General features: G+C 37.0%; 1 protein-coding gene across 1 annotated transcript in view; it reads right to left on the minus strand.

Moving 5' to 3' along the window:
- PARD3B (par-3 family cell polarity regulator beta) overlaps positions 1-27,950 on the minus strand; it is a 1,000,837-nt gene that overhangs the window by 835,221 nt on the left and 137,666 nt on the right. The window contains exon 2 of the mRNA XM_029934009.1: positions 20,587-20,688. Within this exon, the coding sequence (XP_029789869.1) occupies positions 20,587-20,688 (102 nt within the window). The remainder of the gene's footprint in view (positions 1-20,586; positions 20,689-27,950) is intronic.

The following is a 27,950-nucleotide window of genomic DNA, read 5'->3' on the forward strand; positions in this document are numbered from 1 at the left end:
GAGGGAGAGGGAACAGTGGGTGATGGGCACTGAGGAGGGCACTTGTTGGGATGAGCACTGGCTGTTGTATGGAAACCAATTTGACAATAAATTAATTTTTTAAATAAATATTTTTCTTAAAAAAAACCTTATTTCTAAAAAGCTTTAGGTCTTCCTGATTTCATTCCCTTATCCATTCACCCAAAAAGCCTTTACTAATTATGCATTAAATATTAAATTAAAATATGGTCATCACAGAAAGACCTCATAGCGTTAGTTGGGGAGAAGAGAGAGGTTGCAATAAAGAGACAAAACTACAGACCATTAGCATGTAACGCACTTTGCTGGTATTTGGACAAACAGAAGACCATGCTATTTCCCACACACCTCATTGTTTTGGACCGCCTGTCTCTCTTCTCAGGAAACTACAATGATTGACACAGAATTGTAACTTTCCTGAAGGTAGAGATACATCCTTTATCTTTTCTCCCCCAAGTTCTTGTGTCTTGTGTAGGAGAGAAATTTAACAAACTTCTATTAAATAGAATATTACTATGTTTGCTTATTTAACAGCTTGCCTTATAGTGATTTCTGTTTTATTCTATCCTATTAGTTATTTTTATTCATACTATATAAAGTATAGGAGAGGTATGTATATGCTTACTATTCAATTTTATGTAAATAATATTTCAAGATGAACTTCTATTCTCAAATGTCACATCATCAGAAGATCCTCCTTTAACCACTTTATTTAAATACTCTTTCATGGAATGACTGGGTGGCTCAGCCAGTTGAGCTTCTGACTTTTGACGGTAGTTCAGGTCATGATCTCACAGTTCGTGGGTTCGAACCCCATGTTGGGCTCTGCAATGACCATGCAGAGCTTGCTTGGGATTCTCTCTTTCTCCCTCTTTCCCTCCCCCTTCCCCATGCACATGCATTTTCTCTCTCTCTCTCAATAAATAAACTAATCTAAAACAATAAAATAAAAGGTCCTTTCCCTCATGCCCTCAACACTACTTCCTTACTCTGCTACACTGGTCTTCATAACACTTGCTGTGCTTAACTTGCTGTGTGACTGCTGCTGCTCAGCTTATGGTCACCCCCTTCTCCCACTCCCTGTCAAGAATATGAGCTCCATGCAGACAGACCTTGGTCTTCCCCATTTCCCTCACATCACCAGTGCCTAGCACGTAACAGGTGCCCCAAACTAAATATAATGAAAATAAATCAAGAACAACATCTGCCATGCTCAGGACATCCCCGAAAATAAGATGCGGAGTTTCAGTGCAAGTCAGTGACTAATTTTCAATTAATTCCACCCTTCCTGCATTATGTCTGACAGTGTTGCATGCACTATGCAGTTTTTCCTCCCACTTTTGTGCCAGAACAGCTTAACCTTTTATTTAAGTGTCTCTGGTCCAAAAAACATTAAAATTGGGCAGCTCTAATAAATACTACTACATAATGACTCGCTCCAGTTCTCTGCAGTAATTAGTACTCTGGTGATGAAATGTGCCTCTAAGGTTCAAAATTTTATAATGTTTTGACAGTTGGAATCTTACCAAGCATGAAATGAACCAATAAAAAATTCTTTTTCGTTATCATTCTCCAAGTATTAGAAAAAATATATGTATTCTCAACATATAATAGCAGTACTCTTAGAAGAAAAAGAGTGACCCCCCTCGCCTCAGATTCAAAGGGGAGGGCTTATGTAGCATTCAAATGAAGAGGAGAGAAATGTAAAATCTGGTAACTCAAAGTCAAAAGCAACTTTAACAAGCAAGTGCATCTCAATCACCTTGATTAGCAAAGCAAGGTAATATGCATTAAAATTGTCATGCCAGTCAAAAATCTCAGGTACCATATTTTCTTTTCCTTCATTAACTGTTTGATGATCACAGTATCTTCAATTACCTCAAATGGCTCTTCATAAGATTGTTTTTATATCAATACAGTTTTCCCCTCAATGTCCTTGCATCCCAAAGAAAATAAGCATGGCCCTGACAATACTTCAAACTCTGAGCAAAGATTTCATTTGACCCAGCGGAAGTAACAAAAGCTACAATTCCAAAGTTAATTTTTACATAAATTTAAAAGTCTAAAGAGTTTTAAAGGTTCTAGCCATCTCTACAAATACAAATATATTCTCAATGATATCTGCACTATTTTATGCAAAATTAAAAATGCTCCTATCATGAGGAGTTCTGGAGATGGATAGTGGTGATGGCTGTACACCACTGCAAATGTACTTAGTGCCCGTGACTCTACTCTTTGACGTTTGATTAAAATGGTAAATTGTGGGGGTGCCTCAGTGGTTGAGTTGCTTGTGTCCTACCTCAGCTCATGTCATGATCTCATGGTTCATGAGTTTGAACCATGCATCAGGCTCTGTGTTGACAGCTCAGAGCCTGTAGCCTGCTCAGGATTCTGTCTCCCTCTCTGCCCCTCCCCAACTTGCACTCTGCCTCTAGTCTCTTTCAAGAATAAATAAAACATTAAAATTGTTTTAAATTAAAAAATGGCAATGTTACGTTTTGCCACAATAAAAAGAAAACTCCTTTATGAGCTACCTCTTTTGCTTGAACATTAATTTCCTTATATTTTATTCTGAAACAATTACACTTTATCTGAAGGAATTTTGTTATTCATTTCCTAAATGTATGCTCCAACAGGCATGTCTAACAGGTTCCAATGAACTTTTCTGATATTTGGCATCCATGTACCAACCTCCTTGAATTTTTAAGGAGCCAAGAAAATTGAAGAAATTCCTAGAAATATACCTTATCTATGGCATCAAATTTGCCACCCCATAAAATATGAACTTTCTTTACCGATGATGCAGTAATAGAGGATAAGGTATGTGGTACCGTCGTGAACACTCTTGGTAAGAGCTGGGACACAAGGCAGAATCCAGGAGAACCTCAGTAATGATATTGTAACCGTACACTTCTAAAATGAAATGCCATGCTTAGAAATTGGTTATTTTTTAATGATTAAGCTAACGAGTTCTGAACTTTTAACCTATATGGGCTTCATAATTACACAGCTTGAAATCCTCATCAGAAAATCTGTCTGCTCCTGAAATTCAAATCATTTTATAATCTTGAATAATGCATGGCAACTCTACAGAAATTAAAACGTTTCAGAGAAGACATTCACAACGTAATTTTTTTCCAGAGCATAAAGCAACAGATATTAGTTGTTGCTTCTCTGAGTCAGCCCAGCCCCTCTATTCACACACCCTGGCTTTTTAACAAGAGGCAGCGTATTGCTTTTTTATCAATTACACAATGGGCATGGGTTCATGGCACAAACCCTTTCATACATGAGCCTGTGCAAAGACCATTCAGTAGAGTTCCAGAAAAATAACACAAATATGGAAAAACGAACTCCAAGCATCGTAGTTAAGAACTCTGGCATTTTGGCACGAGTTTGAATTCCTGGCTCAGTGACAGTGGGCAAACCACATAATTCTGCTCTGTCAACACTAGTTTCTTCATCTCTAAAATGGAGACAAAGCTCTACCTTGCTGTAATCCTGAAAATTCTAAGAAATAAGGTAAATAATGCGTTTAGTGGTGTGCCTCATACTTGGTAAACTCTCAATCAAGTAAATTCTGATTAGAATCATAAATACTACCCTAATTATAATTTTACAGTTCTGCAATAACAATTTTCATGGATACAAAGGCTTCCTCAGTCGAAGGCATCTGCAAATATTTTTGTTTCCTTTCCATTGGTGAAAAAAAATGGATTCTGTGGTATCGATAAAATGTTCCACAACAGGTAAATCCACAACAAAATAACACTCAACATAGCACTCAACATCATTTTTTAAAATCATACAGATTTAAGGGTTTTTTAAATGTTAGATTTGCCTTTAAACTCTTCATATATGTATTTCAAAGCAGAAATGTTTTTAAAATAAATTATAGCTAATAATTTACCATTAATCTCTTATTAAAAAATGGAAACTTTTCTTCTAAACATGAGAACAGAGACCAGAGCCAATATATAGCTGCCTAGGGAAGCAATCACCTCAGTGAGCTCCGGTAACATAGCCATTTACTTATAGTTTCCTAGACAGGAATTCTATGCTGTACTTAAAATGATGAAAGTCATTTTCTAAAATGCCCCAAGATTTTTATCCTGAAAATATATCTTGCTTTTAAAATTTACCTACAGTAACCAGAGTACTTACTGTCCAGAATTACAGCAAAACTTTAAAGAGCAAGGAAGAGGCTAAAAATCCTCAAACAAGGATAGAACACCAAGTCAGTATTAAAAAATCACTTTTTAAAGTGTATTTATTTTGAGAGAGCATGCACAGGTGCGGCAGAAAGAAGGGAGAGAGAGAGGGAATCCCAAGCAGACTCTGTGCTGACAGCACAGAACCTGGTGAGGGGCTCGAACTCACAAACCGTGAGATCATGATCTGAATGGAAACCAAAAGTTGGATGCTTAACAGACTGAGCCACCCAATGCCCCTAAAAATCACTTTCAAGGACTAAAACCATAGCAAAATCATATAAATCAAAAAGAAGCATATAACAGTATCAGTTTTGTATGAAAACGTATATAGGCCATATTTATGTTTGAGTAAATCTATGAAAGAAATTTATATACCTTGTTTCTAATAATGATTACTTTTGCTGATGTGATTACAGATGACTGTGGTGTTCTTTGCATTTTATTGTCTTTTAGATTTTAAAATTTAACAGGTATCAATATTGGAGTAGTAACATCGTTTTAAAAGAGTTGTAAACCAAAGAAAAAATCCTACAAGGGTGCTTCTTGTTTAGAACTCCTGTCCTAATACCTTTTGTTCCTAAAATATAGTTTGTTTTGACACTATGTATCACTCAAAGGCCAACAATAAAGTTACATATAAAAATTGTCCAGCCTGAGGCAATTTTTAAAATTTTTTTAATGTTTGTTTATTTTTGGCAGAGAAAGAGACAGAATGTGAGTAGGGGAGGGGCAGAGAGAGAGAGATGGAGACAGGATCTGAAGCAGTTTCCAGGTTCCACGCTGCCAGCACAGAGCCCGATGTGGGGCTCGAACTCACAGATCCCAAGATCATGACCTGAGCTGAAGTCAGACGAGTAACCAACTGAGCCACCCAGGTGCCCCCAGCCTTAGACAAATTCTTAAAACACAGCATTCAAACTGTACTTTAAACACTATACTTTAAACCACACCACTGGCATTGTCCCAAAGGAAATGACGGGGAGGATAAAGCGGATGCCAGGTTTTATGCATGCCTGCAGCTCCAGATCTAATGGACAGTGAAAGGAGATATTTTAACACAATGATTTGGCTGAAGAATTCATCAACTAGATGTCATAATAAAAGATTATGTGTCAAAAATTCAATCCCGAGCTGCATTCCTCTCCTTATATGGAGACACTGTCCAATTTTTAAAATCTATGTTATTTATTCCATTTAAAGTACATTACTGTCAAAATCGTACTCAGAATATTCCAGCCATAATTATTTCCACTGTAGAAAAAGTCAATTTTACAATAAAGTTGCAACTAAAGTTTAAAAATTTCTAAATCCCAAAATTAGGTTGACTTTTGGTGACATTAAGCCATCAGATACTACAGTTGAATAAAAGAAACATCTTTCCATTTAAGAAGAAAATATTTAGTTTTCAAAAAATCTAAGCAATACGTGGAATTAAATGGCCAGGAAAGAGACTTTCTTGATATTCATTTCAATAAATGTGATGTTTATTTTCAGCATCTAACTTCCAAAGAACAAAGATTTAAACACAGTACTTTAGCACAGTTAATGTTCTACTTTTACTTGAATATTCATTTCAAATATCAATGTAGCATGAAATATATATATTACATATATATAATATATAAGTTGAAACAGGTCAACTCAATAAGTTTTCTTTGTATATGTATATACACAAAAGATACTCAAGTTTAAAATTAAAACTTGGCCAACCAGAAGGGGCCTTCCATATCTTAATACAATATATATCAGCACAAGTTACATTTCAGATTGAAGTCTCTGTCAAGTGCAAACTATTCAAATTATGTTCAATCATTGGGGTTAAATACTTAACTTCCATAAATAGAAGTTTCCATTTGGAAAAGAAATATCTAAATATTTTCAGTGTTTATTCCTTTGACATTAGGTTTCTCTTAGGAAATGTCAACATTTTCATGGTTTTCTATCACTTTTCTTATTCATATTATTCTTTCTTGCTTGTTTTATTTTGATGTTTATCGTAGCACTATTTTTGTTTTTCAAGTCAACAGCACACTCAATCTGTGAGTTATTTTTCTAACCAGTCACATTCATGCTCCCAACCCCAATACGCCTCACTTAACCTCCAAACTTTCAAAATATTCCCTTTAGTTTGAGGAGAGGGGGTAGTTCTCTAGAAAGCTCAAAGAACTGATGTAGCTACTTTGGGAAAAAATGATTTAAATCTCACAATGTAAAGCGAGCCTTTATATTACTTAGGTCTGAATCACATTGGCTTTATCACAAAAATGTTCCTGAGGTCCATGCTAGGAGTACTCCCTCTGCCTTGGTGATAGAAAAAACACCCTCATTCTGCTCCATCTAGGGCCCAAGGGCCACCTAGGGGTGCCCCAAGAACACCTAGACATATCTGTGTAACTTGGATATGGGGTAGGAGAAGAACAAACATGTATCAAGGGAACAGCTCCAGTTCTTTGTAGAGGATGGGGAAAGATTCTGAAATTTTGCCAAACTTAACTATCTAGGGGAAGTTTGAATATTAACCATACTATTTTCTCACACCATTGGAGAATTATTTAAGAGATTACTATACTTCTGGGGTGCCTGGGTAGCCGGTTAAGCATCCAACTCTTGATCTCAGCTTGGGTTGTGATCTCATGGTTCATGGATTTGAGTTCTGTATTGGGCTCTGCACTGATGGTACGGAATCTGCTTGGGATTGTCTCTCCTTCTCTCTGCCCCTCCCATGTTCTCTCTCTCTCTCTCTCTCTCTCTCTCTCTCTCTCTCTCTCTCACACACACACACACACACACACACACACACACACACACATAGTAAATAAACATAAAAAATGAAAAATAAATAAAAGATTACTATATTTCACTGTACATTCTTAAATTGCCCAAGATTTTTGTTCTGTTTTGGATTTTTTTTTTGCTCATCCCAACATTTCAAGATTAGCAGTGAATATTTCTTCCATGTTATTAAAATAAAAAATATGAAGATTCGATTAAGAAAAAACCCCTAGGAAAAACAATCTCTGTGTTCCTCTGTGAGATGCACATCAACTTAACTACTTATGTTTTAAGTATCTAAAAAGGTCAAAAACAGAACTACTAGAATACTGATATAATACATAATTTTTTTAAAGAGAATGAGTGAAATAGCAAGAGTTTGTGTTTAATAGTTTAATATGATGAGTTGCTTCTTTCTAGGAAAAACACAATCAACAATCAGGGATAAAAATTTATTTAAATATATAATTCTCACCAAATGGAAACATCCCAAGTTAATCTTATTTATTAAATCAAAGTCATGCAAAACAATTGAAATATACATTTTTAACCTTAAGGGGCTTAAATCTTTCAACAATTCAAAAACCTGAAAAAAAGGAGTTAAGTAACTTGGCAGAACCACCAACACATTTCAGAAGACTTTTTAAATTAACGATGCAGAAAACAAAGAGGCAAGAACACATCTGCCCTAGTCACAAGGGGACAAAGAGGCGTGGAGACTCCCACACAGTGGGTAAGAACTCGGAACCTTTTATCTGTGAGGCTCAAATATAAGGTAACATATGACTCGTGTCACTGAAGGGCCCAAGTTTGGATGGGCTTCAGCACAGACTGAATCCACTGGCTCAGAGGCCATTTCTTGGAGACCTGGTGGTCTCCTCTCCTCACAGCTACTTCAGCCACGTGCTGAAAACTGGAAGGCCATAGCGGTTCTAAGGCTCTAAGAGTAATATTCAAGGGAACCTCTCCCACAAGACCAAGTAAACAGCTTTCCCAGATGGCCTCAGCCAACTGCTCTTCGAGCATCTTTTGCACAAAACTCAATCACGAGACCACTCTCAAAGTCATCACTAGCACAGGGAACCATATCACAGCTGAGGGACCACCCGGATTCACCCTTGCAAGTGGGTGATCACAGAGACCAAGCCATATGGGCTGTGTGTGGAAGGGAGTTGCCTGAACAGAGGTGGAGTTCTCCTAGGAAGGCAAAAGTGAAGAATGCATGCTGTGTAAGCAAACAATAATATAACTGTACAGGAATCAGCTCTGTAGGCCAACTTTGCATTTCTGAGTTAAAATGCATGCCTAATAGCTCACAGTTGGCCTGCTGAAGGTCAAATCACACTCCAGACCTAGAAGGTTAGAATTCCAGGCACATGTTTGCTCAACTCTCGCTTCTGTTCTCTCAATGACTAAGAGTCTGCTTTACATGGCAGCATCTGATTCACCGAACAGCTATTTGTTATAAGGAACTGTCATGCACTCCCTCCCTTAAAACTTCATTGGCCCAACTTCTTGGGATACAGCTGATGAGTTTATCCCTTCTCTTCTGATTCCCCAAAAACTTGAGGACAGTTAGCAGTTTCCCTTGCACTGTCTCTTCTCAGATGCAGTCCCAAGCTCTTCAGTCTCTGCAACATTAGTTATTTCTATTTTTGTATAAAAAACAGAGACGTAAGCAAATCATAAGAGACTCTTAAATACAGAGAACAAACTGAAGATTGCTGGAGGGGAGGTGGTTGGGGGGATGAGCAAAATGGGTGAAGGACTTTGAGGGCATTTGGGCAGATGAGCACTGGGTGTCATGTAAGCGATGAATCACTAAATTCTACTCCTGAAACCGTTATCAAAAATATAATAATAAAAATAAAATACATACATACATACATACATAAAAAGTTCTGAATCAATCATTCACCCAAGATTTCCATTTAAACAGTGAGCTATTTAGGGGGGCCTGGGTGGCTCAGTTGGTTGTCTGACTTTTGGTTTTAGCTTAAGCCAAGATCCCAAGGTGTTGGGATCCTTTCTCTTGTCCAGCTCTGTGCTGAGCATGGAGCCTGTTTAAGACATTCTCTCTCATTTTCTCTCTCTCCCACCTTTGCCCCTTGCCCCTCCCTCTCTCTCTCCCTAAAGATTAAAAAAGAAAAGGAAAAAAAAGAAAAAGGTGAGCTATTTAGAACAGCATATTATTCCACCATATTAGATTCATTTGGAACTGGTACACAGTGGCTCACTGAGCCAACACTCTGGAACATCGAGTTCTAGCCCTGGAGTCAAGAACTAGGAGATTCTTCAAATTTTGGTTTATATGTATAACTGGATATTTCAGATTGCTGCGCTATTAGAATCATCTCAAATCATTATTTTGCAGTCTTTTTGTTCTGTTTGGGATTAAATGTAAATATATGTTTCACTCGTAACATATTTTGGATTAAGATTAATAAACAATATATATGAACAACCGTCTATGCTCTTTTATCTCTCTGAGTAAAGTCTGCCCAAGGAGTCTTTTTTTTATTGTTAAGGAAATGTCATTGGATCTTCAAAACTGATTCATAACATCAGAAAAGAGGAAGCTAAAAAGAGAACTTAAAAAGTTAAAGCAGTAAATATAAAGTTCAGTAATCCTGCCAAAATTCTCTAAGCAAAGTTTCCATATTTATGATGGGGAAGTACACTTTATTTTTAACAGAACATTATATACTTATGGGACTTGAAAAAGCTACAATTTTTAAAAGCCAAATTTAAGGAAACTCTTATTTACTAAAAATGTATCTATAAACGTAATGCATCTATACATGTAAGTGGAATTTGGAACAAGTACCTCAATAGAAATGTTATGAACATTAATCTGATTCTAAGAGCAGCCCCAAAAAAGTCCATCTGATTCACACTGTAGCTAATTAATAACATAAAGTGAGTCTGAGCTCCTGCATCCTGTGAGATTAACGAGGAGTCTACGACTGGCTAGTCTCATGAAACTGTTGAATGGCTCACAGTCTCATGGTCAAATATCAAGGAGCTAAATATAAATAGTTGCTTGTCTAAGCTTGATAGTCCGGAGAGGTTTCCCTATTGGTGGTGGTTCCCTTAAGCCAGGGAATTTCAGGGATTCAGATACTTTTCTTTCCATAACATTTTATCTGATTTCTTGGGATCTTTCTGAAGACAGTGAATACCCTCCCTCCTCTTCACAGAAGCACCCAATTCCCTTCCATTTTAAGACACCTACCACCAATCAATAAAACAAGATCCAGAGAGTGAATATATACACACAAATGTTAGCAGCTTCCAGTCCAGAATCTTTGAAAGCTCTGGGAAACTGTCTTTGTACTGTAGTTTTTATTCCTTCCTTCATTTGTCTGTATGTGAAAGCCCTGGTATCTTTTCTTCCCACCCATTAAATTCCCAAGGGTAAATTTAACCTTCTGCTTCTCAGTAACCTGCCTCTTCCTAAAGCCCTCAAAGCTGCCCTCTTTCCAGGTTAAAGAGGCCCCTTTTTTCCTGGACATTTCACTGGATATGAAAAGACTTCTCTTTCCACATAACCAGCTTCCTTCTTTCCAAAACACTCTCACATCCGTCCCCCTTGGCTTAGTATCCTTCTCCATAGCACGTCCCTCCTGGACCACAAGTCAATTTACTGTTTGCTCAAACACCTAAGGACCACTGCTACAAAGGGGTAAGAAGAAAAAGCTCTATTTGGTACATCACAGTACAAACTGTTACTGTATATTTAATCTCATTCAATCCTCCAATGAACCTACTGATGTCAGTGAGACAGGGTATCTGATTTTACAAAGGAGAAAACTGAGGTTGAGCAAGGTTAGAATAGTAAGAAAATCCTGGATTCAAACCATCAAAGCCCAGAGCTCTGGCATGTAACACTCTACAGTACTCCTTTGCTGAATCTGGTTTTAGCTAGATGTGAGGGGAATGCAATCTGATTGAATACACTTACACAAGGATGATGTGATGTCCAATTAGCACCCCAGGCTCCTGCAGTTTTCAACGAGGATGTTTTATAACTGAAGTGCTTTCTATCTGGTGTAATTTCAGGTATTTTAATGAAATTGCCATTTATAAGCTATATAAGTCAAAAACAGGTGTATTTAAAAATAGTAATGGTCCCATTCCTCTTGGACATAGATAGCTTCGAAAGAAGCTTACAAGAGAGAGAATATGGGTAGACCTGGGTCCAATAACATATGGCTAAAGGCATGCTGACATGGTGAAAATGTTCATTCTGGTTTTATTTTTTTTAGAATTACATTTTTAGCTCTAAGTAAAGCATCATTGTAATCTCAAGTTTTATCGGCTTTTTCCCTCCAACCAACTTGAAGTTTTACATATATATCAGACATTTTCTTATGTTTACTCTTCACTGTACTCAAATCCCCTAAGTTAAGAGCACCATCAAGCTTGATAATTTCTTTTCTTTCCAACCTCTAATGCAACCTTCGCATCACAGATCCACACTCCAAAAAGCACATTCAGGGTAAGTATAGCACACTCTGTACACACATATATGCACACAGATTCTCTCTCTCTCTCACTCACTCACACACACACACACACGTGCAGACACTATGGTTGCCAGCCAGACACCAGGAAAACGTATTTGACGCGGCCATTATCTGGATTACTTTGCGCGAAGTTACTACCTCCCAACACCATTTGTCTTTGCCACAGTAAGGTCACAAAGGCAAGGATTCCGAAGTGCTCCTTTGCGGTTGAAATGTGCCCACAAACTGCCTCCTAATGAAATATTTAGAAGATACAACATAATTTGGTGGAAGAAAAAGAAGGACAATTAGAAAGCTTCTAGTCTAGCTCCAGCTCTCTCATTAACTAAAATCAGATGTGTGTATACTGAACACGAAGCCACAGGTAGGTAACCAGTCAGTTGTTTAAAATAGATTTTAAAAGGCCACCTCAGGCATAAAGGAGCATACAAGACATTTGGGAAGACAAAATTAAGGCATAAATTAAACCACAAAATTCTTTTCTTCTTTTGTTTTGGCTTTTTAGAGTGTTTTTTATTTTATTATCTTTTATAAGTAAGCTTTACATCCAATGCAGAGATTGAACGTATGACCCCAAGATCAAGAGTCACGTGCTCCACAGATGATCCAGTCAGGTGCCCCAAACCATAAAATTCTTAAGAGTTTGAAGATGACAATTGGTAAATGTAACCAGGCAATAGCATTATCTTAAGAGCCTACTAAATCATTTCTATAAAATTGTAGATCACAGGCAATTTACTTACAATAATATTGCAACTGGTCTGCAAACATTGACTAGGAAAAAACTACAATTTTATCTGGCTCTTGAAAGATTGATAAAAACTGAGTAGTAAAGAATAAATATATTCTTTACATGTGCAGAGTACTTTATAATGTCCATTGTATTTTTACACACAACTTCTCAGTCTTCTCAATGACACTATGAGAAAGAGATCATTGATCACTCTCATTTAACAAGAAAAAAAAAACACTGTTTAAAGTTGTTAACAGCTGACTAGAGACCTGAATACGTACACACGTAAGCATTCATTCACTCCCTCCCCTATTCCATGCTACACTCACGTGAACAGCTCTGACACGCCCCGCACTGGCACAGACGCTAGGAACACTGCGGTAGACAAAACCAGAGCCCTCTTCTCGTGGAGCTTCCATTTTGTAACACACAGAGTTGACCCCTGAGCCACCCAGCAGTCAAGGGCACTAACTGGCACTACTGCAGTCCGAAATCCACGTGTAACTTTTGACTATTCTCCAAACTTAACTAATAGCCTGCTATTGAGCAGAAGCCTTACGAAGAACACAATTAACACGAAGTTTGTACATTATATACTGTATTCTTACAATCAAGTAAGCTAGAGAAAAAATGTTTTTAAGAAAATCAGAAGGACGAAAAAGTGCATTTACAGTACTATACTGCATTTACAAAAAAAAAAATCCTTGTTTAAGTGAATCCGCGTTGTTCAAGGGTCAATGACAGAACAATCTTGGACAGGCATGGAGTAGGGACAAGGACACACACACAAGTGAAACATGAAAAAATTTCTGAAGGAAGTGCATGGTACATAAGAGACCAGGACACACAGCTTCATTACTGGTGACATTTGAGAAGGCTAAGTTTGAGAAAGATAGTTTGGTGGCATTCAGAAGCTGCTGAATATAATGTATGAAGTTTGGACTAGATTCATTATCCACTGACAGAAATGGTAGGACTTAACTAATACTACATTAGTAATAATAGTATATCATATAGCAGTAATATAGTAGTATAGTATAGAATAGCAATAGTTTATTATATACAAAATAGAATAGTAATTATAAGAGCACCTAACCCTCACTGATAACTTACTACAGGACAGGTACTCTCCTAAATACTTTACATGGATTAACTTGTAAAATCGGTAGACTTCCTAGCTCCAATTGCCCACGAGGAAACTAAGGACAAAGAGATTAAGTAACTTGCCCAAAGCCACAAGTACAGCAGAGACAAGAAATGAAAGGACTCTGCCCATCAAGAATCCAAGCTCTTAGCCACTCGGATTGCATTTGTGGCACAGAACAGGGAGGCGGGGCAAGGGGGAGGCTTTAGCCTTTAGGCAAGACCACTAATTCTTTATCAATTAAATAACCTTGCCTAACAGTTTACAGGTTTAAATCTGGTGGCTATAGAAAGACAAAGAGAGAAACAGACACAAGAGGCAGGTTAAAGAAAAGAATACATAGGATTTACTGACTAAATTTTTTAAACAACTGCAATTCAAGCCTAGAAGACTAAGAGAAGATATGCCTATCAGTAGAAATAAGGAAGCCAAATGAAAGAAGCCAACTTGGAGGTGGGAACTGAGTGGTTTTAATGTTATCAGCATTCTAGCAAGGAAATGCAGAAATGGACTCAGGGAAGACATCAATTGGAAACATGGAGCTCTCTAAACTCTTTCTGATTTAGATATTTCTCTTTTGCAAGAGGATGGGGTCAGGCCCCATGATTGGTTCTATGATGCCATAATTTTATAATTCCATAAGCATAGAATATCTATCCTTAGAAAGTTTAAGATGGAGTTTCTTGGCCAAGGTAATCTTTAGGGGTTTCTTTATGGACTTCTGAAATGTTCTGCAAACTTCCTCTCAAATGTGGTTTCAAAACTTCAACACCCATGAACCGAAGAAAGACATTAGAAGAAAAGAAATACCCAAAATGCCATATTTTAATTTGTTTTAAAAAATTAAGGGCTTAAAATAGGTGCTTCCCCTTGAAATGGGAGTCTGACAATATGACTCAAAAAATGAGGTAATTAATTCAGGACCTTTTTTAAAGGTCTAACTTAATTACCCATCCCCTATCTGCAGAAAAACATACCATATTGCATGAATTGTTCAACTGCATACTCAAAAAGTTACATGCTTCATCACAACCAGCCATTAACCTTTCAAGAGAGAACAGGAAGGTGGGAAGAAGACTGAACCAAAAAGAGGTTTCTGAATGCGAAGATTTTGCTTTAACCCTTCTAAGGCTCATAAAAGCCAAGGAAATATTGGAATGGTTGAAATGACAACCACTGGTTGAAATACACACTCTGGTTTTACTGTGCACCACTCAGTCGAAGCTGTGCTAAAAATACAGTAAAATTTAGAGTGAAATGGAGCCAAATGCATCATCACATCCCGGGAGGATCTCCAGCAAGCTGTTCGCCAGGTAGCTACGGATTCCACTAGAGGGCAACAGAGCGTGCTCAGAGCGCAACTTGGCTTAAGGACCTTGTCTGGTTTCAGGTCACCAGTTCAGTGTGCAAAACGGTCTCCCTTTCGAAACCACCCTGGATCCCTGAATGCCTCTTGGGTTACCAAGCGCTGTGTTCTGATAAAAGGATTCCTGTTTAAAGTTAAAGTGAGTTATACTGGCATTTTGATTTCTTAAATAATACATAAATCCAAATGTTTTCCCATAATCAATTATCTTCCCATCAAACTACTGAACAATTTAATAATTTTCAAATTTAATAAAGTTTCTAAAAAACATAATGCACTGTAGCCTTTGATGTTTTAATACTTAAATGTAACAGTTAAATCAAAACACACAGGTAAAAAGTACATGAATCACACTACCATAATATTAATTTAACAGCTAGCATGTGAGCACTTACCATATGCCATACTGTCCTGAAAACTTAATACAGTTTTTCAGACACTAAACTTATAAGATAAAAACTAACATTATATCCATTTTTCAAATGGGCAAATTAAGGCTAATAGAGATGAACTTTACCCAAGGACACACAGCTAAACAAAACGAATAAACTTGAAATGACACTTTAAAATTTGAGTACCAGGTTTCACATGTGATCCTGGAGGCCAAACCACCATCACTAGAATCCAGGAGATTTGGGCACTTCTCCAAAATGAACCCCTATGGTAGTCAAAGTGTAGTCAAAGATAGAAACATTCTTTCATTGTATCTTACCACATAATAATATTTTACAGTTGCATATGTACTATTTGTAAAAACCATGTCAGTAATTCTGTTTACATAACAGAAGTTATACATTGCTTTATTTCAGTATTATATTGCAACTGCCTTCTACAAACAAAACTAACAAGGAAAACAATTATAAAAGTTCAATAATCAGGTTCTCACACTCAAAAACTATCAGCTAATGATAAGCTTTGCAGTGACTTGTTAAATGTCAGTCTTTAGACTTCTTCAAGTCATTATGAATCATAAGGAGAAACTGGTAAGTAAATATTACGTAGCTTCGGGGTGTGACCCTGACACTATTTCTACACAAGACAAACAGCATGACATTGAAATCCTCAAGAGCCAGGGCTCACCCCGTGAATGGAGATTCAATTTGTGGTGTACTTTGGAGAGAATGCACAGTGATCGACTAATCTGAAGCATAAGATTTTTTTCTTGTCCTATAAATCTTAAAGCCCAGTTAGTATGAAACTTTAAAATAAGAGACACTGCATTATTGTCCTTCTGCTGTGGTAACAAGTTACTACAAGCATGGGAGCTTCAAATAACACAAATTTACCTTACAATTCTGGAGGTGAAATGGGTCTGACCAGGCTACCATCAAGAGGTCAGTAGGGCTGTATTCTTTCTGGAAGCTCTATAGGAGAATCCATTCCTTTACCTTTTCCAGCTTCTAGAAGGTGCCTGCATTCCTTGGCTCCATTTTTTCCATCCACCAGTGGACATTCAACTCTCTCTCGCATTGTATCTGTCTAATATGAACTTTTCCTGCCTTCCTCTTTCAATTATAAGGACCCTCGTGATGACCCTGGGCCCACCCAAATAATCCAAAATAATCTCTCCATTTTAAGGTCCTTAATCACATTTGCAAAAATCCTTTTCCCATGTAACACACATCTCATTGGTTCTGGGGATTAGGATTAGACATCTTCAGAGGCCACTACTCTGCCCACTACAGACAGCAGAACATATTTGTGTGTTCGGCAATCCTTCTGAGAAGTAGTTACTGGGATACAGAATGTATTTTCCTGCAAAACAGCATATAGTTGTTAGATAAGTGTAGTCAACAAAGTCCTGAAAGGAGTAATCTGGGACCTGAAAAAAAGGACGTAAGGGATGGCAACACAGGGAAGGCATCTTTACAATAAATAAGGTGCAGCCTTCAGGCAAAGAGAGTTAAATTTATATTTGCATGATATAAAATTCTAAATTATTTTTATTATACTCCATAGTTATATTACCTACTCTTCCTTAACAATGGTGCCAACTATGTAAAAATAAATCCATGCTTATTTATTCTTCATGAGTTTTCATAACTAGAAATTATAAACACCAACACCCAGCACACTGCTCGGAACTTTATGGAAGAACAAAGCAGGACAGAAATGTGATTTCTAGTCTGATTCTGCCACGTACTACCTGTGTGACCTTCTGCAAGCCACTGACAATTTCTGGGGCAATTCTCAGAAATTAAAAGCAGGAATAATAAATAGCTCTCGCCTGAAGGGTCGCTCTAAACTAAAATAGAATATATAACCGCCAAAGGCATCCTGGGACACTGCTGATGCTCCGTAAAATGTTAAATAGTTGTTGTCGGGCGAACGACGTCAGTAGCCTTGGGAAGCCAGAGAAGACTCATTAGCGTAAAGCTGTAAATTTTTAGGTACTTATTCCAAAGAACCTGAATCATTAGACAGATACATAAAACAGGAGAATTTTAAGAATGTCTATTACAACCGCATAATTCAGCTGCACCGTAAGATTTTATACAAACATCAGTTATCATAAGATGCAAAATTTCAAAGCTACTCCAATAATATTTTGACAAAATATAGGACAGACATAGTGCAACATGGTAAAAACTCAGCTTCCTGTGAAGGGGCCTCTACTGGGTAAACAAGTCAACACAGCAAATCTCCCAAAGAGGCACCATGTACAAGTCCGTGGCATGCTGGCCCAAGGAATAATCAGGATAAGCCCACAGACAAACCGCTTCTGGGACCAGAAGTTTTGAAAGTCATTTACGTAAAAAGCTGAGTCAAGTATACTATCCCATTGTCTGACTGTGAGTAGAACACCAAGGAGTCCCCGATTTCCGTCCTTACAGAGTGTACTGGATGGCTCTTCCCTAGCCTTACAAAACGGCCTCAGCCTACACTGCTTTCTGAGTCTAAACTGGTTTCTCCTGCTTTATCCTTTCCAGCTCACCCATCAGCGGTTCTGAATTGCCATTTTCTCCTATGGTGCGAATCTTTCTTAGGAGTTGAGGTAAGTGGGCATTGGCCAGGGGTTACACACATACATCCATGCCTCTTTAGACTTGCAGTCTATATTCTAAATGCAAGAGATTATTCGACAGCCAATTTGAAAATACGTGAACTGTAATTTTATCTAAGCTTCATATTATCTCTAAGAATACTGGGTGAATTTGATATATCACTAAACATTTAGAAGTATCATGTATAATTCTGAATCTAAACTTAGAAAAAAGTAATAAAACAAAGTCTGGCAGAACCTTATTTCCACACTGGATACATAAACTATCAGGAAAACTTAAAGACTGCAGATTAAATGTCAGGGGGCGGGGCCGGGGGGAGTGATGCTCTCTTTTTCACTTACATTATTTTTGAAAAGGAAAAATGGGAGCACATTTTTTTCTGGCAACATCCAAAGTATATATTCTCATCTATTCGGCAAAACGATACCAATTAAGCGTCATGTATTTAATGCAAAAGTACATTAAGGAAATGGGGAAACCTTCCCCCAAATAGCACTAATCCTTTCCTAGGATTTTAACTGACTACCTCAGTTTTTCACCTGATTCACTAGTGGTAAAGTCCCTTTAAAACAGAGATTACATACAATAAAAGCTGTTTCTCTGTCTAGTAAATGGATTATAGTTTAAAAGGGCACTGCCAGGATAGTTAAAAAGTATTCTCCAAACGGGAGGGCTCTGTAGGATAAATGATTTCCCTGAGCACTACTCATGGAAACATCCTTCATGTAATGAGGTCTTACATGAGGCTGGGTGAGACATTTTCTTCTCCCCCCGCCCTTTTTTAAGGTTTATTTCTTTTTGAGAGACAGAGACAGAGACAGAGACAGAGAGAGAGAGAGGGAGAGAGAGAGAGAGAGAGAGAGAGAGAAAATGAGAATGAGAATGAGAATGAGAATGAGAATGAGAGGTAGAGGGGCAGAGAGAGAGAGGGAGACACAGAATCCAAAGCAGGCTCCAGTCTCTAAACTGTCAGCACAGAGCCCACCACAGGGCTCCTACTTGTGAACTGCAAGATCATGACCTGAGCCTAAGTAAATGCCTTAATTGACTGAGCCACCCCAGGTGCCCCTCTTCTAACCTTTTATATTTTTTTAGTATGTTTATTTATTATTGAGACAGGGAGAAACAGAGCATGAGTAGGGGAAGGGCAGAGAGGAGGGAACTACAGAATCCAAAGCAGGCTCCAGGCTCTGAGCTTTCAGCTCATGTGAGGTTCAAACCCACAAATCATGAGATCATTACCAGAGCCAAAATGAGATGCTTAATCGACTAAGCCACCCAGGCACCCCTAGCCTTCTTAAACTTGCTACCTTTGGCTTTTAATTTTAAGACACCGGACATCAATGAAATCTGAGAAAGGAAGACTTTCTTCATTAACAAACAGACCAAATGCCTAGACTATTTCAAAATAAGAAGATGGCTGCAGACCAGTAGAAAGTGAAACAAATACAGAAGTCAAAGTCCTCCTTTAAAGTTATGAACATAAACAGTATGTTATTATTTACTGTGAGACCAAGCAATACACATGAAGTATGCATCAAAATCATGTATAGCAGGGGTCAAGTGCAGAGAGTAAAGGTTTCTTTTTCACTCATGAATTCAGTAAGTGTTCTTTGAGAATTAAGTTTGGGTAAGAGATATTATTAATACCAGAAACACAAAAGAAATAAAAATCTTCTGGTCCATGTCCTCTAGGAACTTACAATCTATTTAGGGAGATTAGTCTCTTACAAAATGGGCTATTATAATGCAAAGCAAACCAGCAAACCAGAGTTGAGTTCCAACAGAAAATAAGGGAAAAAATGGATAGAATGTCTGCAAAGACTAATGTAAATTAGAATAGTCCAAAAAGATCTTACAGAAAAGGAAAAATGTAATTTTCAATCACTTTTCCATATTCCAGTACAACTAGTTAAAACACACACATATACACCCCTACCTCCTGAGAGTGCAGAAAAACAAGAGAGAAACATACATACACACATAGATTAGCCTAGAACAAACAGTGCTAAGGATGCACGCGAGAAGAAACTCTGAATCCAGGCTCACTCAGGGAGAGCTGTAGTTCAGTTAGGGTGGACACATTCACCAGTGCCAAGAGCCCAACACAGAAGTAATACACACTGTGTCTCCACAGCAAAAACCCAGTGAATAGTTTACTTTCATACGTTTCCAGTTTACCATCAGAAGAAAAATCTTATTAAAACAAGATATTTGCAGTGGGATTATTCTCAAGTAGTTGGCAAAATATGTTCAAACTTTTTGGAAAAGTCAAGTTAGTGGGTTTTGTTTGCTTTGTTGTTGTTATTGTTGTTTTTTATTTTAGCAATGGAAACAAAGACTATCACAAAAGACCGGTTTGCCAGCTATTTTAAAAAAATATAAGATTCCACCATAGTTCGTTGTAAGACTTTTCCCCTCACTGTATTCTCCAGTTTGAAACACATTCAAATCACAGGCACTGAGCTGAATATTTAGCAAGAACCAAGAATAAACTTCAGAGTCCACAATGGCAATGAAAACGCCAACAGCCTCAGAGTCTGACGCTAATTTAATAAGATGCATCAGGAACTCTTGGGAACGAAGTGTCTGCTAATTAGGCCACCACAAACAGATTCCCAAACCTTGACAAAGTTTTTCCAAACCTCTGATGAAGAACTTTGATTTATAGGCTGTTCAGGTGAAACCTGAACAGATGGTATCTCTTAATAATAACTGACACATGAGTTTGTTAAGGATCTCAGTCTTTAGGAAGCAACACAGCTCTACAGAGAAATAGAAAGAGGAACAGTTTTAGTCATCTACCTTATCTTTGTCTTCAACGACATCTGCCAAAATATCATCTGGATCCAGGATTCCTCCATCTGTGTATTCTAAGTGATGAATCTTCACCCAGTAGCCAGGATCCTATGGTAGAACAATCAAGTTTCACAACTCAAGTTTTTTAAAAATACATTTGAATGTAAAAAAATAAGTTGACTCACTAAAAATAGGCTCTGGTAATACAAAGTTTGAACACCATAAAGAAATGTTACCTCTTTCTTTCAATAAACAATTGCAATTTTTAACCTATTTCAAGAAAATCAGTAAATCAAAGTATACATATTTCATCAATTATCCTGGAAGATAAATCACAATGTAAAAATAAAGTGCCATTGTTATTTGAGAAACAATTTAAAGAAGTTTTTGTAACTTCAATTTAGGTAATCCCAAAAATACTTGGAGGGGGGCATATCTTCTTGACGGTACTCTTTGAAATGAGCTTAGAAATTCAAACTCAGATTCCCAAAGCTGTAGGGGAGGAAAAAAAAAATCAAAGGGCAGAAATCTTTTTGATGGCAATCATTGTCACTTTAGAATCTATCCAGTGGATGCGTTAACCACGGACCTCTTCATCTCTTTAAATCTCTACTCTGTGTGCATGTCCTCAACTCCAAGATTTGAGATGACATCTGGAGCAAGAGCTCTGCCGGGCAGCAAGTCAAACTGCATTTGGAGCTGAACAAGTTCACTTAACCACAGTAGTGATATAGATTTCCAAGCAATGACTTAAAAACCTACTCAGGAATGTAAGGCCTAAGGAAAAGAAGTATTTTCCTAATTCAGTATGTGGCTACATACTCTGATGCTAGATCTCAGAACGAAACGATATCTAGCTCATTGGGTTATTTACATACTGCTTATTTCCAGAAAAGATATGAAAGTCAACCATAAAAATGAGACAAGAACATGAACCAGTGAATGAAGAAAAATATTAGTAAGTTTTTTACCAAATACTGAAGCTATCATCAATTTGGCTCTGTGATTCTCAGAAAACTTCTCAAAGTGGAAAATTTTTGAGCTTTATATAAAGCACACAAAAACCAAATACACACCAGTTTACAAGAAGGAAATTCTTCTAGGATGAAGCCTTAAGCCTTTACCACATGAATCTTTATAAAGGTTAAGAACTAACATGGCCCACAGAATTCAACTGCACTATTACAAAAACTAATAGAAAGGGTTGTCACACAGCCTCGCATTTACCTGCCCCCCCAATGAAAGACACAGACATATTATATTAAATAAGAGTAATGTTTTTAAAGCATCTATTCAGAGGGCCACTTGAAATGTGACCCAAGAACATAGTTTTTCAGTAATCTGACTAGATAAAGTCATAGTCTTAAAAAATCCAAAGGAATTATCCTTAGGTAGGCTTTTGATGCTTCAAAATTAAATTTTCTATAAGTATCTGATGTATTCCAAGTAAAATGAAAGGAATTTCTTTGCATCTAATATTAGACTTATAGGTGGAAACACTAATGATTAGGAAACTTTAACTGCCTGGTTCTCTTACCCCAAGAGATTAAAAAAGAAAAGAAAAAAGAGAAGTCACGGTATAACCGGTAAGAATAGCACACCCATCAGTCAGATTCCATAATCAGAGATCTCTAGAAACTCAAGGTCACTGGGCTATAACAGGTGAGTTAAGTACAACAGACTAGATTCTAAATAAGGAGAACACCAGAGTAGGCAAAACACTGTATAAGAGCCACTGGACCATACAGAAAAGAAAGACCTCCCCCAGTAATCTTTGGGAATTCAGACTTTTGGCTATGGCCATGTTACAAGCAACACATTTTTTTCCCCCAAATATACCCAGGACTTCTAATTGAAATCTACTGAGTATTACATTTTCCTTATAACAATTGCCTTCTTACAAAGGGAGTTCAACTTAATTAATTTCTATCAGTGTCCTTTGAATTGGTTTTTGATATATTACAGCACTATAGATGAAATCTGTTGATTTTAACCATGTTTGTAAAAGGTGATGTATTCTAAAAAGTTCTAAAGAGTTTGCTTTTTTCTTTACAAATTCAATTACTTAAAAGACCTCTATTAAGTTGTCTACTGTTTTCTCGTGCTCACTTTGTAAAAGCAGACTTTACCACCTAGGAATGAAGTAAACAACTACCCCCCAACAACTGACGTGTAAGTTAAAACTTGCCTTTTTTCCTGCCTAGAGGTAGGGATAGAGAGAAGAAAACCAAACACTCTGATTTAAAATAGGGAAACCCAGGAAGTGACAAAGGACAGGATCTGATCAGTAGCCAGGGAGCAGACGAGAGGCAGCGTGACAGGGTGGTTAAGTCACACAGCATTCTGCTGTCACACACATCAGGCTCGAAGACATTCTGGAAAATAAGTCCTAGGAGTTGCAGCTAAGACAGTTATGTCTAATTGTGATTCAAAAGAGTACAGGACTTAAAGGTTTTATAGAACTAAAGCAAGTAAGAAGGTTATTTTGATACATTTTGGAATCATATATTCAATCAAAAAACATTTAAGTGAAATACATGCTGCCAGAATATAAAAAGACTGCAACTCTAACGTGACTGTCTCACTTTGATACTGCCATTCTATACACCCCGGCAAAGAGTAGCCTAATGATGAGCACACACCGAATTCTGAACGAAAGCAGACAAGCTATATGAAAGGAGTCTCAGTTAATATTTTACATGTCCAAGGAAGGTAAATCAACAAACGCAGCACGTACCAACTGTGATTTCGTCCCCACGGTATTTTGGCCATGGTGCTATAGATCACTTTAAGAATATACATACAATATTAGCAGCCAACAGCCATTATAAGGCCATAAATTCACCCTGACTCCTTTATGCATGTAAAGACTTCAACCATTACCTTACATTCAAGATTCTGCATTTCATTTACTTAGTTTTATTACCATCAGGAATAAAACTGATCAAACATGAAAAGATGGTCACATATGCTTCTTGTTTAACACAGTCATTTGGAAAAGTTTACTGTATTTTTCAGGATCGTAACATTAATTTACCTTTCTATTGCATAAATATCTCTAATACATAAAACTTAAATTATTTCAAAAATATCTCTAGTAAAAGTATTACACAATAAATCTTAGAACTTGCACTCCTTGGCTCTTAAAGTATTGAAAAATACTTTAAGTGTGCATTATTTCCTCTATTTCTGATAGTTTCTGATCATTATTTTTAAATGATACAGTTAATTAAGTGCTACTAGAACTTGAAAACTAAGAAGAGTCACAATGATGAATTGGAAAAGGAAACAAAAACATACGCATAATGGAAAGACCACAGTCACAGGAAACCTACAACTTATCAATGTAAAGATTGTTCCAAATAGGCACTGATATTAACAGCAACAAATATCATTCACCGCAGGAAGATGCCCCTATACCTTAGAAAATCTCTATTAGCCAGAGTTCTGAATAAGGATAATTTTCACCTGCAGTATCAGAATAGACTGACAAGCCAGATACTAAGATACTGTGACTACCAAGAACTGAGATGGTGTCAATAATCAAAAGAGGGAAAACACGGATGTTTCTAAGCTAAATGCTCTGGTCCAAAAAAGAGGAAAAAACAGTCTGCAATGGCAGCCTGTCCAAAAGTGAGGCAAGCACTACAGAGGAAAAGCCAGTGTGGGAAAAGTGGTGACATTTACAGAGCTCAGTAATGCAACTGGTTTTTCGGTGACTCCATGTTGTCACACCAAGTGCAATATAAGAAAAACTGCAAAATTAAAGTTAATGGAAAATTAAATTTTTCTGTGTAGAATTTAATTTCATGAATCTGGTGGAATATATCCGTAAAATGACAGTTCATCATTTGATCACCAACATCATCACAGCAGATAACTTTAGTGGTTACTAAAGTTTAGGGCAGGTGCTACAGGTACTATGAGTTTTATATAATTAGGTTTAACCTCAAACAACCTCATGAGACAGTTATCAATCCATTTTACAGATGAGGAAAGCAAGGCATGGACACGTGGACTTACCCAAGGGTAATAAACAACAGAGTCAAAATGTGCTTTTTAAACATAGCAAACAAAGGTTGGGGTTTTCTTCTTAATTAAAAAATATTAACAGGGGATTCTGAGTGGCTCAGTCAGTTAAGAGTCCAACTCTTGATTCTCGCTCAGCTCATGCTCTCATTGTTCATGGGTTCAAGCCCCATGTCAGGCTTCACACTATCAGTCTGCTTGGGATTCTCTCTCTCTCCCTCTCTCTGTGCCCCTCCCCTGCTCATGCTCTTTCTCTCAAAATAAGTAAACTTAAAGAAAATTTAACAAAAATCATGAGTACCTAAGAATAAGGTAGGTGATCAGATCCATCTCTGTTGCTACTTAACGTATATGGACGCAGACAAGTCACCACTACTTTTGGCCCTTAGTTGTTTCATCATTAATGACTATGGAGGCTCTCTGGCCTTCTATACAATGCAGCACATGCAAGTCCAAGTGTAGAGGACAGGACAGGACAATAGTAGAAGGCCCCAAAATATTTTCCTAAGAGTGTTCAGTGCTTTCCAGTTGAGAGAACATAATTCCTCATAATCATGGAATTAAATGTTGGAGAAGAAATGGAAAAAGATCTCTTGCTGCCAAGAGAAGAGAGGAAGCTCAAGACATGAGAAATTAAATAGAAAATTATGCAGTTTTTCATCCATATACATTTTAACTCCTTCTAGGTATTCTCCCAACTACTCCAGACCAAAAGAGAGTAAGATATCCCCGAACAGCACCCAGGAAGGAGACAGTAGTCAGGACAGGTACAGGGTCTGTTCGGGGACAGGTAGAAAGCAGGAGTCTCTCAATAACCAATCACAGACAGTGTAGGGGAAAAGCAGTTCCTGAAAATGATGTCTGAGCAAAGCCGAGCAGAGCAGCACTGACACCTGAAGGACAGAATGAAGCCAGAAAAGGAAGTAATAAATCTTGGTATTATGAGCCCTGACTTCAGAATACTCCTCCAATTTCCTGAAAAAGATTAACCAAGAGTATGACAGGAACACGAGTGATGTCACTTGAATCAAGTATGTTTCAAAAGAACTCAAGAGAACTAGAATCGCACTAAGGGTTTTATGCTGCGTTGAAAGTAATACCCACAAACTCAACAAAATTATAAATCTCAATTTATATTTAAAAAATGAAGGTGAATCAGTCCATCTGTAAATTTACTCCCAGCTTTAAATATCTACGAACCTGCCAAAAGATATAGTCATAGCAACATCAGATAAAGGAGACTTTAAGAAACACTGCTAAAGGTAAAGGAGAACATTTCGTGATGATAAAAGGACTAATCCAATGGAACGAAAGCAATTCTAAACCTAGGTGCCTGATAACGTCAATACATATGTTGCCAAAATGGACAGATATTAAAAAATAAATAAACAAACAAACAAATCCACTTAACTATAGAGAACAAACTGAGGGTTACTGAAGGGGAGGCATGGAGGGTATGCCTTAAATAGTGATGGGTATTAAGGAGGGCACTTATTGTAATGAGCACAGGATGTTGTATGTAAGTGATTAATCACTAAATTCTACACCTGAAACTAATATTATAGTGTGTGTGAAACTGAAATTTAAATAAATCTTAAAGAAGAAAAAAAATCTTTAAAAATAAATTCAAAATCACAGTGAGACTTTTGGTAGGAAACAAAGACATAAATCACCTGACCAACACAATTAACAAAGTGATCTAACTTATTTATATTCCATACATATAAGACACAGTGTCCAAAAAGGTTAGAAAATACATTCTCTATAAGTACACATGGAATATACACCCAATTTCAAAAGTCTAGAATCACTGAGAATATGTTCTGTAACCAAAGTCAGAGTCAATTCCAGAAATATACCTATAAAATGCCAGACTGTTTGGAAATACAGTTCTGAATAATACAATTTGAAAAATAGGTCTTATAATAAAATAGTTAAAAGAGCATACCAAAAATTGTGAGATGCAGCTAAAGCAGTGCTTAATGGCAAATTTATGGCCTTTAATGCAAATATGAGCAAAAAAGAAAAGCTAAACCCAAGAAGTTAGAAAAAGAACAACTATTCAAATCCAAACACAGAGATAAGGAAATAAAGAGAAAAAAAATAGAATAAAGTTGGTTCTATGAAAGGCTTGATAAAATTGACAAACACCTAGCAAAATTGAGAAAAAAAAAAATGATTTTCCACTATCAAGGAAAAAGATAAGCAATACCATCTTAGATTTTTCAGTTATTAAAAATATATGGTAAAAATTCAGACCTATAAAACTGACAATGAAATGAACATTAAAAAAAAATACAAATTACCAAAACTGGCAAAAAAAAAAAATAGAAAACAGAAATATAAAGACAAAAATTAAATTTAAAAATTTTCCCATAAAGAACCAGATTCAGATTACTTCACAGATAATGTCTTCCTAATATTTAAAAAAGAGTATCAATCTCATACAAATACTTCTAGGAACTAGAAAAAATTTCCCATTCTTTTTTTTAAAGTTTATTTTTATTTATTTTGAGAGAGAGAGAGAGAGAGAGAGAGAGAGAGAGAGCGAGCACAGAGAAAGGGCAGAAAGAAAGGGAGACAGAATCCCAACCAGGCTGCACGCTGCCAACACAGAGCCTGATTCAGGGCTCAGACCCACAAACCATGAGATCAAGACCTGAGCCGAAGAGTCAGACACTTAACTGACAGGCGCCCCTCTCATCCCTTTTTTTATTTTTTTATTTTCTGTCTCAATCAAAATCACTAAATAGGAGTAGTAGTAATTCCAAATAGAGTTAGAACATTGGGAATGAATTTCTACAGGAGAAACTTTGGATAAGAATTAAGTCATATTTATTAGGGATCTTTTAATATATGTTTATCCCTGTATCTGGAAAATGGACAGGTGCAAAACATTATATTCAAACTTTCCCCCAGGATTTTCAGGCTAGGTTAGAGAGTACTATAATATGTCTTGTAATGCTGGATCCTAAAGTTTAATGTATAATTAGATTTTTGGTGTGTTATAGATTTTGCTGAACGTGACAACTCACATTCTATTTATATAGAAATAGAAATACTTTTAGAGTGAGATTTGCCTCAAAAAAGCCATCCTTTTCTTTTTTGTCCACTTACACTGATTTTTATTTCATTTTATATATTTTTCCATAATATTTTATTGTCAAATTGTTTTCCATACAACACCCAGTGCTCTTCCCCTTAAGTGCCCTCCACCATCACCACCACCTCTTTTCCCCCCTCCCCCTTCCCCTTCAACCCTCAGTTCATTCTCAGCATTCAATAGTCTCTCAAGTTTTGCATCCCTCTCTCTCCCCAACTCTCTCTCCCTCCTCCGCTCC

This window comes from Suricata suricatta, chromosome 3, assembly GCF_006229205.1.
Source record: "Suricata suricatta isolate VVHF042 chromosome 3, meerkat_22Aug2017_6uvM2_HiC, whole genome shotgun sequence".
In the NCBI taxonomy this organism is placed as follows: Eukaryota; Metazoa; Chordata; class Mammalia; order Carnivora; family Herpestidae; genus Suricata; species Suricata suricatta.